At 35.2% G+C, this 16521-nt stretch overlaps 1 protein-coding gene across 1 annotated transcript in view; it reads right to left on the minus strand.

Annotated features, from left to right (window-relative positions):
* ADGRL3 (adhesion G protein-coupled receptor L3) overlaps positions 1-16521 on the minus strand; it is a 150310-nt gene that overhangs the window by 74562 nt on the left and 59227 nt on the right. The window contains exons 8-9 of the mRNA XM_055086330.1: positions 12731-12951; positions 247-313 (exon numbers count right to left, since the gene is read on the minus strand). Coding sequence (XP_054942305.1) covers positions 247-313; positions 12731-12951 — 288 coding nt within the window. The remainder of the gene's footprint in view (positions 1-246; positions 314-12730; positions 12952-16521) is intronic.

A 16521-nucleotide genomic window follows, 5' to 3' on the forward strand; every position in this document is an offset into this window, starting at 1 on the left:
GACGGGAGAGGCCACAACAGAGGGAGGCCCGCATACCACAAAAAAAAAAAAAAAAAAAAACAAAAAAACAAAACAAAACAAAAAAAAGTAGACTATAATGAGTGTCTAATTGCTTGAGTTATATAGGGTCAAATAAGTACATGCTTTCCCCAAATTACTCTATGTAAATTAAAAATAAACAGCACAAGAATAGTGAAAGTTTTATTTCTTGACCTGGGAAACACATAGTTAATTAGGAGTTCTTACCATAATTATCAAGGTCGCTGGTCCTATAAAACTCCAAATGAAGTAGGTGTCAAGTCGGAGCCAACATCTGCAATGAAACACAAGGAAGAGAAGGCATTCAAGGACTGGATATGGGACATACATCAAGAGTGAGCGAGTGACAGAGAAGAATGTGAGCTGCAAAGCATTCCACCGGGAGACAGGAAATATTACATTGCTTGTTCATTTAAATGCTGAATTATGTGCCCATTTCTGACAGCACTATTGATGGAGTAAGATAATCACCCCTAGAGGAAGCAGGAAAAAAATGGCACTGGACCTATTTGCTAGGGCCTTTTGTGTCTGTCATAGAAACCCTAAAAAAAAAGAAAAAGAAAGAAAGAAAAAGCCATACACATAGCCATTAAATCGAGTAGCTTTAAGCTATCTTTTTCTCTCCAATTATGGTGCTACATAACCTGTCTATTAGCTGTCAGGTAAAGTGACATTTTCCTGTCAAGAAGATCTGAGGAAATTCAGTACAAAGAAGAAATAAGTTTGGTATCAGAAAACTGAAGTTTAATTAGGTTGGGCAGCCAACCTTTGAGAGTTCTTAAGTCTTAAAAAGTGCATTGTTACTGCTAGTGCTTCTGGGGTTGCAAATTATCCTTAGCATCCCATGAAGTTGATTCATGACCCAAAAGTAAATTATTAATCACTTAATTTCAGTTACATTTAATACTCCCTCAATTCTTAAAGCCTCTGGGAAATTACATTTTCATTCTTCAGGATGACAGGGAGACAAAATGGAAGTGACTAGTTATGAGAAAGATTAAGGTAAATTTTGAACAAATTACATTTGATGTTAAAAATCATATCTTGAATTATTTGCCATTTGGCTATATTTGAGGCATAATTAAAAAAGAAAACATCTCCAGTGGAAAACAGTCGAGTGCTTTGCTAAGTGGTGTAAAAGAGCAAATCCAAAGTATGTAAATATTTCTGATTATTATGTAACTGTTATTTAAACCTCAGCAATAATGGAATACCAGAAAAGCTATGTAGAAAGAACTTTATATATGTCAATACAGGAATAAATAAATAAAATGTTCCCTATTCATATGATGAAATGTTATAAAATAGTGAAGAGGGAGGAAGTAGATCTTTATATGTCAATAGAATAGACCACAGTAACAAAGTTTAGTGAAAAAGTCAAGTGAAGAATCTATACAACTTTGAACTACAATACACATATTTTTGACAGATACATATATGTATGCAATTTTTTTAATGAAATGGGAAAAATCATCAAACTCAGATTAGTGATTGCCTCTCATATGTGAGTAGAGAGGACCAGAAGCAGATGAAAGGGGCTTTAGCAATGTGCTTTATTTTAGTAATTACTGAAAGCTATGTGCCAAAATACTAACAGTTTTAACATTTGAGTGATAGAGGCAGTGATGTTTATTATGCTTTTTTTTTTACTTTTATGTAACTTCAATTATTTTTAAAAAGGTTAGAAGCTAGATTTTTAAGTAAAGAAATAACCAAATGGCCTGGAAAAAAAGTGATTTCAAAACAAGAAAATCTGGCCTTATTCTATTAAGTTAAATATATGTAAACTAATTTCAATTGGAGTATAATATTTGCAGTCCAATAAGAAACTGACTACAGGGCTTCCCTGGTGGCGCAGTGGTTGAGAGTCCGCCTGCCGATGCAGGGGACACGGGTTCGTGCCCCGGTCCGGGAGGATCCCACATGCCGTGGAGCGGCTGGGCCCGTGAGCGATGGCCTCTGAGTCCGCAACGGAAGAGGCCACAACAGTGAGAGGCCCGCGTACCGCAAAAAAAAAAAAAAAAACACCAAACTGACTACAAGTTCATATTTTTTACATAGACATATAATTTATCTTTATTCAAAATAAACATAATAATCCAATTTGAAAAAATGTTATGAGGGAGGCAATCAATACTTAAACTATTAGCCATTAGTTTGAGTAATTGGTTATCTTTTTGTTGTGCTGTTGTTCAAAAAATTTGGTCATGGAAAATAAGAGTGTGGTATTGCCAATAAGCAGAAACAAACCAGAGAACACAAAGGTTGAAATATGAACATTGTCTTCATTCTGACCAGAGGCTAGTTTGTTACCGCCCTAATAACAAAGGAGTGTGTGTGTGTGTTGCGGGGAGACCAGAGAAGGGGAAATATTTGTGGGTCTTTCTGGGTTCTCAACAAAGACCACATTTTCCCTCAAGATAAGGACAATAAAGGACAAATCATGGACATATTCCCAAATTAAAACATACAAAAGCATACACATACACACAAACACATACACCAGAGTCCAAGAATGTTGCTGAAATTGTATCAGCATGATATACTAATAATACATATAAGAATGACTGTTAATAGTACAGCCCCCGTTCTTCTGTAGGTCAGACGAGTTTTAGAGAGCTAATGTGAGAACCAAAACACATTTTCAGCAAGCTGTTTTCAAAGGAAAATGTATTTCAAGAATTTCTGAAAACTGTTATTCTACAGGTTAATGACTTCTTAGACAAACAATTTTAATTACAATATTACAGAATGTCTTGGATAAAGTAGAGAATTTACAAAATTTACATAATTTCACCAAATGTGTTGTTAAAATAAAATAATGTCATTAAGTTTTTGCCTTACAAAACTTTTATACCTTTTGAAAAAGGTCTTTGTTTTGCAAATGCTTTATCTGGAAATAAATGTGCTTTTGGCATAGTGATCTCTAAATGTAGAAGTGAAATTACTTTAGAAGTTATTATTTTTTTCTGTAAGAAAATTCTTCAATATCTATTCGGTACAACAGATTTCAATTCTCTGAGGAACTGAAGAGTGAAAGAGGCGATATGAAACACTTAACATGTATTAAATAAATCTTCTCTACTTGATGGCTGCCTGGGCTTGACTACCTTCTGGACCACAGTGTGGCAAGAATCCCTTTTCTAATTCAATTGCCATATGGCGATACCTGCTGTTTTTGGCCGCATGCTGGCTTTCTCAAAACTTTCTGTATTTCCTTTTTCCCATTAACTACCTTAAAAGTTTGTGTGATTTGTGCCCTGAGTTTCCTGTGCCAATGTTGAAAGAATTCACCCTGGCTTTAAGGTGAGGGAGAGTACAGACATCCCTCAGAAACCATGAGGAATTGTTTCCAGGATCCCCCATGGATACCAAAATCCGTGGATGCTCAAGTGCCTTACAGCTGGCCCTCCATATCCACTCATGCTGAATGCATGGATCCGGAGGGCCGGCTGTATTATGTGTGTGTTTTTACATGCCTGGGCACATACATCCTACCTCACAGTATTCGCTAAGTCTAGGCCATTCAATGTCACTTAGATACAATGCAAAACCACTGATTAAGGGGAGACAAATGCTATAAAGGAACAGCTTATTGTACTAAACATAATAAAGTCCAACTTGCAAATGGCCAGATAGACCTGCCATCGAAAAGTACAATTTATCTGAAAATTGCCTTTATCCACTAAGCATCATTTAATTTGTGAAATCATTAATTTTAAGAGGCTACTTTTGTTTAATTTTTAAGATATATCAATTCTTTTTTTAAATGAAGTTCTGTCATATACATAAAATCTATAAATTATGTTTATATCAGTACTGTAATAGAAGAGATAACCCGCTGTTGAAAGAGCAAATGCATTCTGATGACACTACATGCTTATTTGAATCAAGACTGAAAAATCTTACAAGACCAGATATATTCTGGAATTCAAAGGAGAACTCGTCACATACCATAAACCTTGACTTTTTCTCCCATTTACCTATACAAAGATGTCACTGAAATTCTTTTTGTAGCAATTTTTAAAAAATTATAAAATCAGCATATATTGCCATATATTTGATAAAGTCTTACTACATTAATTCAGGTTTAATACTCTAAACAACTGATACTAATCTGCATGGATAAATTATTATGCTCTTCCAGAATTATTTTCTTCCAAAATATAAGAAACATCACTGCAAATTAAATAATAATAAAGGTGTTGAAATCTGGATCAGTCTCCTGTAAAAATGTTAATTACCAATTAAGCAAGTACTACCTTTAGGTTTACTCAGAAAACAGAAAAATACAGCAATGAAATAAATTAATTTATTTATTAATTAATAAATTAATTTCTCAAAACAGAACAACAGAAAACCATGCTTCTAAAGCTAATTCTCTTCTCCTACTAAAATACTCCTCACCATTTTTCTATCAGTCATTTTAAAAAGGCATGGCTCTGTATTTTAAAAAGTGGTAAGACCAATTTCCCAACATACATAAATGTCACCTAAAACATATGTTTTATAATGTTTTTAGGTACCAGTTACACTACCAGAGTGTAGTTCCTTATTCAAAGTTAGTTTAACGTTGTTCCATTAAGATGCCTTGGGATATTGTATTTTTTTGCCTGTTTAATTCACTCTTATCAAAGCGGACATCTGACCATTAACCAATTCTTTGAAGTAATGTAAATTAACAATGATATTTGCTTCTTTTTCTACAGGACCTAAATCACAGACTAAACTATCCTTGTTGAGTATTAAATGTAACCAGTAAACAATCTTTGTGACTGATAGACCATGAAATTTATAGGGTTTAATTATATCAGGTTGTTTATGAGAGTTTGCAAACTACATATTCTTCTTTTCTCTGCAGCATATGCAGATCTTTCTATATTTGTACTACAAATTTCTGGCAATATTGAGAGAAAAAGGAAGGAATAAAGAGAATTGGGGCAAGAAAGAAGGAAGAGAAGAGGAAAAGGGACAGATACACACTTCAAGCATAATTGCTCTAGTTCTAAGCTTACTGCATAATACATCTGTTAAGGGTTTTTAAATGACATTTGTATCACAGCACACTCATGCATCTAATATTGAAATACTGTGCGAGCAAGTGCATGAACTGGAAAAAAGTTTGGCAGAGTAATGCAGGAATGCAGTGTGATCACTGGTACTCAAGACTGGCATTTGTGGTTCAGCTACAATTTTTGAAATTTAGAACACAAAATTAGATCTCATACATCAAATATAGGTTAGGTTGTCTTCATGCACCCAATATGGTTTTTTTTTTTTTGGCCATGCCACATGGCTTGCGGGATCTTAGTTCATTGACCACGGATTGGACCTGGGCCCTCAGCAGTGAGAGCATGGAATCCTAACCACTGGACCACCAGGGAATTCCCCCCAATATATTTTTAAAAAATAAGTGTTTCATTATTTCTTCAGCAAAATACATCCTATAAGTTTATGGTGGACTACAAAGGTAAGAAAAGTGCTGTTATAATTTATTAATACTAAATGTTGGAATAATTCCCATGGTCCCATGTTGCTTGAAATAACAGGAGGCAGTAGCATAAGAATTGTGATCACTACTCTTATAAATGGATGCTTTTAATATAATTTATTTTATAATTAAAACAATGTTGCTAATCATAAAGTTTGTATTCCTTCATTTGCATCAGCTAAATAATAGTACCAGTAATAATAATAGTTATAATTTAATAAATGCTTATTCATGTCAAACATTTTACATGCATGCATACTTAAATATATATACATATATATGCACACACATACACATACATATACATATGTATTTACTCATACACACACAGTTTAAAATATTGCAGTAGTTTTGCAAGGTACTTATATAATAACCCCCACGTTACAGATTAGAAAGTCAAACTGACTTGCCCACAGCCACATGGCTAATAATTGGTTGAGCCTGAATTTTATTCTAGTCTACCTGACTCCAAAGTCCTGAACCTAATATGTGTTTCTCAAAAAGAATAAACATACAAGTTATAAAATAAATAAAAGCTATAGTTTTGTTGACAATGATAAATTCTCAATGAGTAGATGAGAAATTTATATGCTGTACATAAAGCACAGATTGTTGAAATATGTCCCAAGTAAAAATATTAGATCTTTCCAAATATAAGGTGATCTCCTGATAAGTTAGTAAAAGTTTTAGTATTTTTAAACAGCTTTATTGCAGTATAATTTATATACTCTGAATCATCAATTTAAAGTATATAATTCAATGCTTTTAGTATATTTAAAAGTTGGGAAATGATCACTGTAATCTAATTTTAGAATATTTTCATGGCACCAGAATGAAAACTTGTGCCTATCTACAGCCACCCTCCATTGTCTCTACCAAATTCACTCCCTTGGTATGGTAATGGCTTCCCTACCCTCTCCCCAGTCCTAGTAACCACTTTACTTTTTGTCTCTAAGAATTTGTCTATTCTAGACATTTAGTACAAATGGGATCATACATGTGTAGTCTTTTGTGACTGGATTATTTCATTTAACATAATGTTTTTAAATTGTGTTCATTTTGTAGCATGTATCAATACTTCATTTTTATTTCCAAATAATATTCTATCATACGGATATACCACATTTTGTTTATCTTCTCTTCAACTGATGGATATGGGGGTTTCCACTTTTTTGGCTAATATGAATAATGCTTCTATGAATATTCACGTGAAAGTTTTTGAATGAGCCCATGTTTTCATTTTTTCTTGGGTAAATCCCTAGGAGTGGAATTGCTAGGTCATTTGATATCTAATGTTAGCATTTTGAAGATCTGTCAAACTCTTTTCCAAAGTAGTTAGCTGCACCATTTTACATTGTCACCAGAAATATATGAGGATTCTGATTTTTCCACATCCTCACCAATATGTGTCATTAGCTGTCTTTTTGATTGTAACCTTCTAGTGGGTGAAATTATGATAAAAGGTAATCTCTAGATGTGGAAGTTATTATATATACTTCTTTGGTTCCAGTAAGAACTTAAGTTCCATATTTGACTTCAATTATATTTTCTAAATAACAGGACAGCAGTCCTTATGTTCTCTTATATAAGCTCTGGAATGGATAACTCCTTAACCAAAAAAATTATGCTCAACCCCAAATTCTTATATACGGTGATAATCTTATGCCAGTCATAGGGTTCCTGGGTGATGAAGTGATGATACAATAAGCCCTCAGTCTCTGATATACATACACATAAAATATGCTCTTGGCTTTAACAACAGAACATATAACATACAGAGCATTCCCCATACACATATTGAATGACTATCTTGATACATGTCAATGATAAATACTTCTTCATTATCTGTACTATTTCCCACTGGTCAACCTAAAGTCAAACATGCCTGGTGATAAATATTTAGTAAGGTAAATGCTTCATGTCAACACAATGTTACAAGTAGGAGTATTTTTCATGCTTAGAGAAATATTTCAGATGAATATATAATGTTCTATGAGTAGGATGACGTGCTTAGACATTGCAAAATCTATTGAATAAAACTATGCATATAACTTTCAGATACTATCAAGTTTAATGTTCCATGGCTCGGCTCCTTCTTGGATAATAATATAACCTAGTATTTTAAAAATCAATAATCACTTTTCTACCCAAATGATTATGCTGGTTAGAGAATGAAGTGGCAATAAAGAAATTGGGGGGCTTTTAACTAGCAGAGGAGAGACTACCCCTTTTAGAGCTATTGTTAAGCTAGTGAACTAAGAAGACAAATCTAAGACTTAACAGATGATTTATAATAATTTTCAGATCATAAAATTGATTTCAATTATTTTTAAAAGCTCAGTTATGCTTTTAGAACTCAAGGATGTTCTTTCTGGTCCGTTATAAGTGTTCATGACCTAATCAACATCTTTCAGAAAACTTTTACCAATTTTTGAGCCCACATTTTAATTTCTGGGCTATTCTCTGAGCTTTACTCCTTCCCAGCACCCTCCCTTCTCCTCTTCTTGGAACCTACTTCCAGTCCTTTTCCAATCTACCCATGACTTTAACCACTGCTTTTTCTGTCATAAAGCTAGATTTCAAGGAAAGTGCTATAAACTATAAATGCAATTTTTTCCCTTTGAATAAAAATTAACTGTTCAAACAGTTTGCATTTTTGGAGGTAATACTGAGGTAATTAAAGTTTACATGAACTGATTAATTTCAGGTCATAAAATCAAAGTACTTAGCACAGAATTTGCGTATCAGTTGTGTTTGAATTATTAAGTCAATGCCAGACTTTATTTTTTGACAGTATCATATTGGATGGCTTCACCAAAGTCAAATGCTCTACCTTTGAGCTATAACCCCATGGATGGCTTCACTGAATGTTCATATGAATATCAGTATAAGAGACTAATGGTAGATAGAAAAACAGAGAGAAAATGGAAAACACCCCATAGTCAGTGCAATTTAGACCTGTGGTCCACTAGCTGAATTTTTTTTTTTTAATGACTGTATTGGACTTTTAATCTGATTTTTTAAGTGTCTGATAATTGCGACTAAATGTAATTCTAAGTAAATTCTCTCGAGAATAATGTCAATACAGATAAAAAGATTTCATGAAATAACATCAGAAAATAATGAGATTCTCTTATAAATATTGCAAATTGATGGCAAACTAAGCAACTTCTCAAAATCAAATTATGTATGCTTTATGTGTGAGTATGTGTTTTCTACATAATAATCAATTCAACAGCCCTAATGACATTTCATAGAAAAACACATCATAATCCTTCAGCCAAATGGAATATGAAAGTTACCTCTATCTGTATCAAAATAACATTTATTTAACCTACAAAAACAATTCTGTCTCTAATTTTATCTCCTACCATTGATACGACTCTCTACTTTTTAGAAATGTAAGCTATTATTATTATTAAAGGTTTCAGAAATAAAACCTCATTGTTATTATAATAAAATACATTAAGTACATTAAGAGGAGAGAAAAGAAAGAGAAATTTGTTATTTGGATTACTGTAATATGTATTCAATGGTTTTAGTCTCGATGTAATCCAAGTGGTTGAGACTAAGAAATAAAAATTTAATAATAACAAAATTCCAAAAATAAGTAAAATAGACTTCTGAGAAATACAAATTTACTGTATTAAGCTTAATAAGAATTTACAGAAAATGAGTGACAATATGTCTCTGAATTCTGGCTAATTCCAGTTTATTTATGACTGTAGACTTTACATATTTGTATTTAAAAAAATCAATGTAGCACATAAGAAGGTAACAGTGGCAAAAACAAACAAACAAACCAAAAAGCCCCTAAATGTGATGAGCAGGAAGTAGGAAATGCCATTTGAAATAAAAGAAATAAACAATAGTAACAGAAACTAGACAACAAAAACAGATTTAATAATAAGGAACAAGATACATAATTCTATATGCAGAAATCCTTCGAGTGTATAAAAATTCATTGCTTATATTTTTATTTGAGACAATATCTTGATTAAACTGACGGAAACATGATCTGTTCATTTCAGCTTATCAAGTAAATACAAATGACTGAATAATGTTTCGTTTTCAACACCTGCTTTCTCAATGGGCAAAACAGCACTGTATAGAAGCTGAGTTGGATGAATTCCCAAAGGAAGAAGTTAAATCTTTTTTCCATGTATTTTGAAGGTCTCTCTCTGGACAATTTATTGAAAATGCCCAAATGAGACACTAAATGCTCTATGCCCACCTGTGAAAGAATTTTAGTGCAATTTTCCCTATCCTTTTCTATCCCTCTTTCATTTACCATTTATTTTATCTGTATCTGTTTTGCTTCTCTTTGTGTTGGGAAAAATCATAATGGTGAAACTGAACTATTATTAAGGCTTGTTTTAAATCAATGCCTGGGAAAAAAATTAGCCTCTATTCTCACAAAGTGATAATGTCAGTAAATGAGATCTTCCAGTTATGGTGCAGGAAATTAAAGCAATGATGGCCAAAACTTTAACAAAGTCACAAGAGACTACATAGTATTGATTCTAAGAAAAGATAGATTCCTGCTATCCAGAAAATGACCTCTCTTTCAAAATAAATGACTAAAACATAAAGCAAACAAGTTGTCAGTTCAGTAATAGGAAAATTTGCAAATATCTAAAGAGAAAAAACAACATAAAACAAAAATAAAAGCAAGTCAAGAAGTGCAAGAGAGCAAAATTGAGCTATATAAGGACAATATTTATAGTATAGGTTACAAATAACAATATCAGTCAATTTAATACATTAGAGAGAAAATGCATTAATTAAAATGTAAAATCCTCTAAGGGCAGTAACTGCTAATGGGCTTCTTTTAGAGGGGATAAAAGTGTTCTAAAATTAGTTAGTGGTGATGGATGCCTAACATTGAATGTACTAAAAACAACTGAATTGTATTCTTTAAAAGAGTGAATTTTATGGTATGCAAATTATATCAATAAAGGTGTTTTTAATTAAATTCTATTATCTAATCCCCCTTCCCTAAAATGTCTTTAGGAGCAAATACTGGCAATATTTTTATCTAATCCTAATCTGGTCCATGATTGCCACTGGGATACACAAAATGACCTCAGATTCGACCACAATTCACAAAGGTTAGATTAAAAAATAATTACTATTACATTTAGACAAATTGTTTTATGTAGCTTGTCACTGTACTCAAGAAAAAAATTCAACAGAAGCGAGATGGTCTTCTTTTAATCGTATCGTTGCTGCTTCTACACCAACGTATATTCTATTTTAACTATGCTCCCTATAACTCTGGAGTCCTCTTTTTGTTCCCTCCTTCTGAATCATCTCTTCTGGGAAACGAGCTGCTTTATTGCCAGCATATTCAGGCTGCTGACTGCTGGTGAAAAGTCATGAAATTTGGCTTACTAACTTCTGTACAATTGATGTTGTCTAAACTCATCTGAGCCTACACTACTGCTTGGAAATCGTTTTATTAATGTCTAATTGGCTCCTTAACACATTTTCCATAGTGCTCATTTCAAAGCTTTTCAAATCTGTCCTCTCAGTGTGACCTCACCTATTCACTCAAAAATCAGCATCTCCTATCTGATGGAAAAATTCCTCCACTTCCAAATTTATCTTTTCTGTTATTTCCTTCACACCTCAGAAGACAGGGGTCATCTGACTATTTCAAAAACATCCTAGTTTTAGTGGAAATAAGCTTGACTTATTTCATCACACATCTGCCACTATCTACCTCCATCACCATGGACAAGGCAATTAATTTACCTGGTTCTTGATTTTTTTTCATCTATAAAATTAATGCCTTGGACTAGGTGAATTATAAGGCCACTTTCAGTACTAAATCAGGGTTTTTCTCATCTTATGTCTAATCTTATGCCTTTCTATCCCCCTAGGACCTTTTCTTTTCATTCAGCCTATATATATATATTTAATACAAATGAGGCATAAGATACTTTCTACTAATCTCCTCTTACCAACTTGATTCTTCCCACCCTAGATATTTTGGGGCTTCATTTTTTTTTTTTTTTTTGCAGTACGCGGGCCTCTCACTGTCGCGGCCCCTCCCGCCGCAGAGCACAGGTTCCGGACGCGCAGGCCCAGCGGCCACAGCTCACGGGCCCAGCCGCTCCGCGGCACGCGGGATCCTCCCGGACCGGGGCACGAACCCGTGTCCCCTGCATCGGCAGGTGGACTCTCAACCACTGCGCCACCAGGGAAGCCCCTGGGACTTCATTTTAAAAAATCCTTCTTCATTACTGTTACCATGAATTAATATTTTCACTATTTCTCAATCAAACTTTTTCAGCCTGTAGATAACACTTGAAGACTCTACTTTGTTGCCACTGACTTATCTCTTCACACTTTCCAATTTGGCTTCTGCTTCCAGCACTTTGCCAAAATAGTTGTTGCAAAGGATAAATGGACAGAGACTACCACCTTGAAACTTTCTTCTCACTTTCCCCATGGTTCTCTTTTAAGGCTCTGGTCATCTCTCTTCTTTCTTTATTTTTATTCTCCCTCCTCAATCTATGTTCTAAATGTGAGTATTCATCAGAGATCTATCTTGGTCTTCTTTCTAAACTTTTTCTATTGAAACTCATTCATTCTCAGGATCCCAACTATTATATTGATGTGGATTACTGAAATATTTTTCGCTGAATTCCTTTCCATAAGTATGCTGATCATCTCTATGGGTATGTTTCACCAATTTGAAGGTATGTTGAAAATAAAGTTCATCACTGTACCTCAATAGCCACCTAGGGGAAAAAAGGAAAACACAAGCTGCCCCTGCTCATATACTTTATCTTTCTGTTAATGATATGTTACTTTCTAGTGACTAGAATTGACATGTCAGGAAGAAGAGAAGCCATTAAAGTCAGGGACTACACTGTCCTCTGAATACACATCTTTAATACAGCTAGCTCTTCATTTGACAAATGTCTCAACGCTCTGAAAGATATTAAAAGTATCATCCTTTTATAATTACTCAAGGTTGTGATGTAGATGTGCAATCTCAGGAATATTTTTTCTCTCTTTACATCATAACAAAAGTACAACCCATGAATTGAATTATCTCCATTTGCTTCTACAGTTCTGTTGTTTATTGCTGTGAAGTGATATAAAGACCTTAGCTTCTGAGAAAATGCAAAGTTTCAATTTCAACTAGATTTTAAAAGAGGAAAAAAAGGAAAGAAAACATAAACTCACACTTTATCTGTTCCATAACTCCTATAGTCTACTGCAGCTGACACAGCCACAATGAGCGCAGGCATACCATAGCCGACCAGGTAAAAGTATTTCCTTCGTGAATGTTCACTCTCAAAAACCTCCACCAGCATGATATAGAGCTGCACTCCCTCCAGGAACATCCACGTGAAGGCAGCCAAGAAGAAGAAATGTAAGAGAGCAGCAAAAACGGCACAGGCAATCTAGGGAAAGGAACAAATGATTCAGTCAAATAACTACCAAATGAAATACCAACTGCCATAAAATTAAAATAAATATTTATCAAGACTGCAATAATAAGATAGGTCTGCAAAAAAATAATCGAGACAAGATTCTTAAAATTCAGACATTAAAACCTTATTAAATATAACTTATCTGTGAAAACTGTATTTAACATTTTATTAATAATGGCTATGGATGACAGCAGAGCATTATAATAAGAAAAAAGTATAACATATAGGGAAAAGTTCTAATAAGATCCTATTGATAATTATGACTGAGATTAGTCTAAAGGTTTTAAAATAGATCTCATGAATTTTTTTCTTCGTCATAATCCTGTGTTTATTAACATATTAAGTTCTTCAATGTAAGTGAAAGAGAAACACTAAAATCAAGGAGAATAAAAGCTCTTAAAATAAAAAATATAATAATTAAAGTATTTTATAATGAGTTTATTAATTCATTATTATTTATCGTTTATTTCTTCCTTGCCTTGTTTCAGAAAGGATTTAAGATGACATTGGGAAGTTCATACTGCATAGGTGTAAATGTAGATCTGGTTAAAATAAAGTGTTCCAGAAGTGCTTTCATTCTCTCATTTTTTGTTATTTTACTAAATATTGGTCTATACAAGCTTGGTCACAAGAGGGAGCTAGCCCTTACTTTGGCATATTTTCTAAGGTACTATAAGTTTCAGCTGACCATATATTAATTTTCTTATGTCAGTTCCTGAAATTCTCACTCCTTTGGAGGGGAGGCCTTCATTTTTTATAAGAAGTCCTAACTAAAATCTACAGTTCCTACTAGAAAAAGCAACAACAAGTTTATAGAAATTAACTGATTAGTATAGATTCAATGATGAGTATGATCCTTGAGAAATGAGACGAAGGGCAGGTCTATTTCCTTGGATTAGAGAGATGACGATGAAAGGGGAGATGAGGCAGTCAAGTGTCAAAGGGGCTAGAAAGAGAAAGCAGAGCCTGACTGCCACATAACAGGCAGGAAGAGAACATATATCCAGCAATAAGAGTAAAGACAAGTTGGGCTGAGCTGCACTCAACCCCAATTTTTGATATCAATCATTGTCCTTTATGCTACATGTCAGAAGTTTTCTGCTGTATGCAACATTTGGAGAAGTTTATCATACCATATGTAACATCAAGAAGCAAAAATAAGAATAAGGTTTCTAAATGAAAAGAAATCACAGAGCATTTGAATTGCAGGTTAAAAAGAGAATGAAATGATTTCTTCTTGGGAAATAACATCGTTTTCCATTTCTTGCTTTGTAGAGTTAGAACTTCAACTATTAATTTTTGTTATCAGAAGGCTTTACTTTTTTGGAGAAAAAAATGTGCACTTTGATTGCTTATTCATCTGTATGCATTTATGGGAAAAACTATCACATTTGTATATGATAACCAGTTAAAAGTATAATCACCATAATTGTACCCTTCACAGCCATTAATCATGAATGTGTAATCACAAACATGAATCCAACTGCATTTTCATTGTAATGTACTGTATACATATGGACACATACCAGAGAACAGCATTAAATGAATGAATTATTTATTATGCCTACAAGTCTTCTAAAAATGAAAATTTTCATTTGCAGTTTTAGTCATGAGAACCAACTTGCGTTATGTGCATGAATCTTAAGTTAGTAGAAAGGGCCTCACAAAAATTACAAGTGTGCATAAAGTCTGTTTAATATATTAGATATTGTCTGTTGATCATATTTTCTGTTTGGGTTTATCAAGAACAGTTGGCTAGTGCTATTCATTTTTTCCTATTTCTTTCCTTCCCTCCTTCCTTTCCTCCCTCACTCTTTCTCTCCCTCTCTCCCCATCTCTCTCCCTCCTTCCCTTCCTTTCTTGATATGGCTAAATGTCGTTAGTAGTAAAGTATAAAGCACGAAGTTAGCACTTAAAGATGTAAACAGAACTTGAGAAAATATAAAGTGTAAAACAATATTTGGGAAGAGTATATAAATTATAAAAATGACATTGAGTTTGAACTATTTTCCAAAATAGGTCAATTAGAAAAACTCATGTTAGGAGACCTTCAAGATGGCGGAGGAGTAAGATGTGGAGATCACCTTCCTCCCCACAAATACAGCAGAAATAGATCTACATGTGGAACAACTCCTACAGAATGCCTACTTAATGCTGACAGAAGAACTCAGACTTCCCACAAGGCAAGAAACTCCCCACATACCTGGGTAGGGCAAAAGAAAAAAGAAAAAACAGAGACAAAAGAATAGGGATGGGACCTGCACCTCTGGGAGGGAGCTGTGAAGGAGTAAAAGTTTCCACACACTAGGAAGCCCCTTCAATGGCAGAGACAGGGGGTGGTGGTGGGGAAGCTTTGGAGCCATGGAGGAGAACACAGCAACAGTGGTGCAGAGGGCAAAGCAGAGAGATTCCTGCACAGAGGATTGCTACCGATCAGCACTCACCAGCCTGAGAGGCTTGTCTGCTCACCTGCTGGGGTGGGTGGGGGCTGGGAGTGAGCCTTGGGCTTCGCAGGTCAGATCCCAGGGAGAGGACTGGGGTTGGCTGCATGAACACGGCCTGAAGGGGGCTAGTGCACCACACCTAGGCTGGAGGGAGTCTGGGAAAAAGTTTGGAACTGCCTAAGAGGCAAGAGACCATTGTTTCAGGGTGTGCAAGGAGAGGGGATTCAGAGCACCACCTAAACGAGCTCCAGAGACTGTCGTGAGCTGCAGCTACCAGCATGGATCCCAGAGACGGGCATGCAACACTAAGGCTGCTCCTGCAGCCATCAAGAAGCCTATGTGCAAGAACAGGTCACTATCCACACCTCCCCTCCCAGGAGCCAGTGCCAGAGTCCCGTGAAACAGGAAAAACTTCCCCAGGAGAACACATGGCGCGCCTCAGGCTGTTGCAACATCACTCCAGGCTCTGCCACCGCAGGCTAGCCCCACACTCTGTACCTCTGCTCTCCCCAGCCTGAGTGAGCCAGAGCCCCCTAATCAGCTGCTCCTTTAACCCTGTCCTGTGGGTGCTAAGAACAGACACCCTCAGGCAACTTATATGCAGAGGCGGGGACAAATCCAAAGCTGAACCCCAGGAACTGTGTGAACAAAGAATAGAAAAGGAAGTCTCTCCCAGCAGCCTCAGGAGAAGCAGATTAAATCTTCACAATCAACTTGATGTACCCTGCATCTGTGGAATACATGAATAGACAATGAATCATCACAAAACTGAGGCGGTGGACTTTGGGAGTAACTGTAGACTTGGGGTTTGCTTTCTGCATCTAATTTGTTTCTGTTTTTAGTGCTTCTTATCACTGGTGGATTTGTTTTTTGGTTTGGTTGCTCTCTTCCTTCTTTCTTTCTTTTTTTTTTATTACCTTTTAATTAAAAAAATTTTTTTTTTTTCGGTCTGAGGGCCTCTCACTGTTGTGGCCTCTCCTGTTGAGGAGCACAGGCTCCGGACACGCAGGCTCAGCGGCCATGGCTCACGGGCCTAGCCGCTCCTCGGCATGTGGGATCTTCCCGGACCAGGGCACAAACCCGTGTCCCCTGCATC

Source organism: Physeter macrocephalus, chromosome 7, assembly GCF_002837175.3.
Source record: "Physeter macrocephalus isolate SW-GA chromosome 7, ASM283717v5, whole genome shotgun sequence".
Classification (NCBI taxonomy): domain Eukaryota; kingdom Metazoa; phylum Chordata; class Mammalia; order Artiodactyla; family Physeteridae; genus Physeter; species Physeter macrocephalus.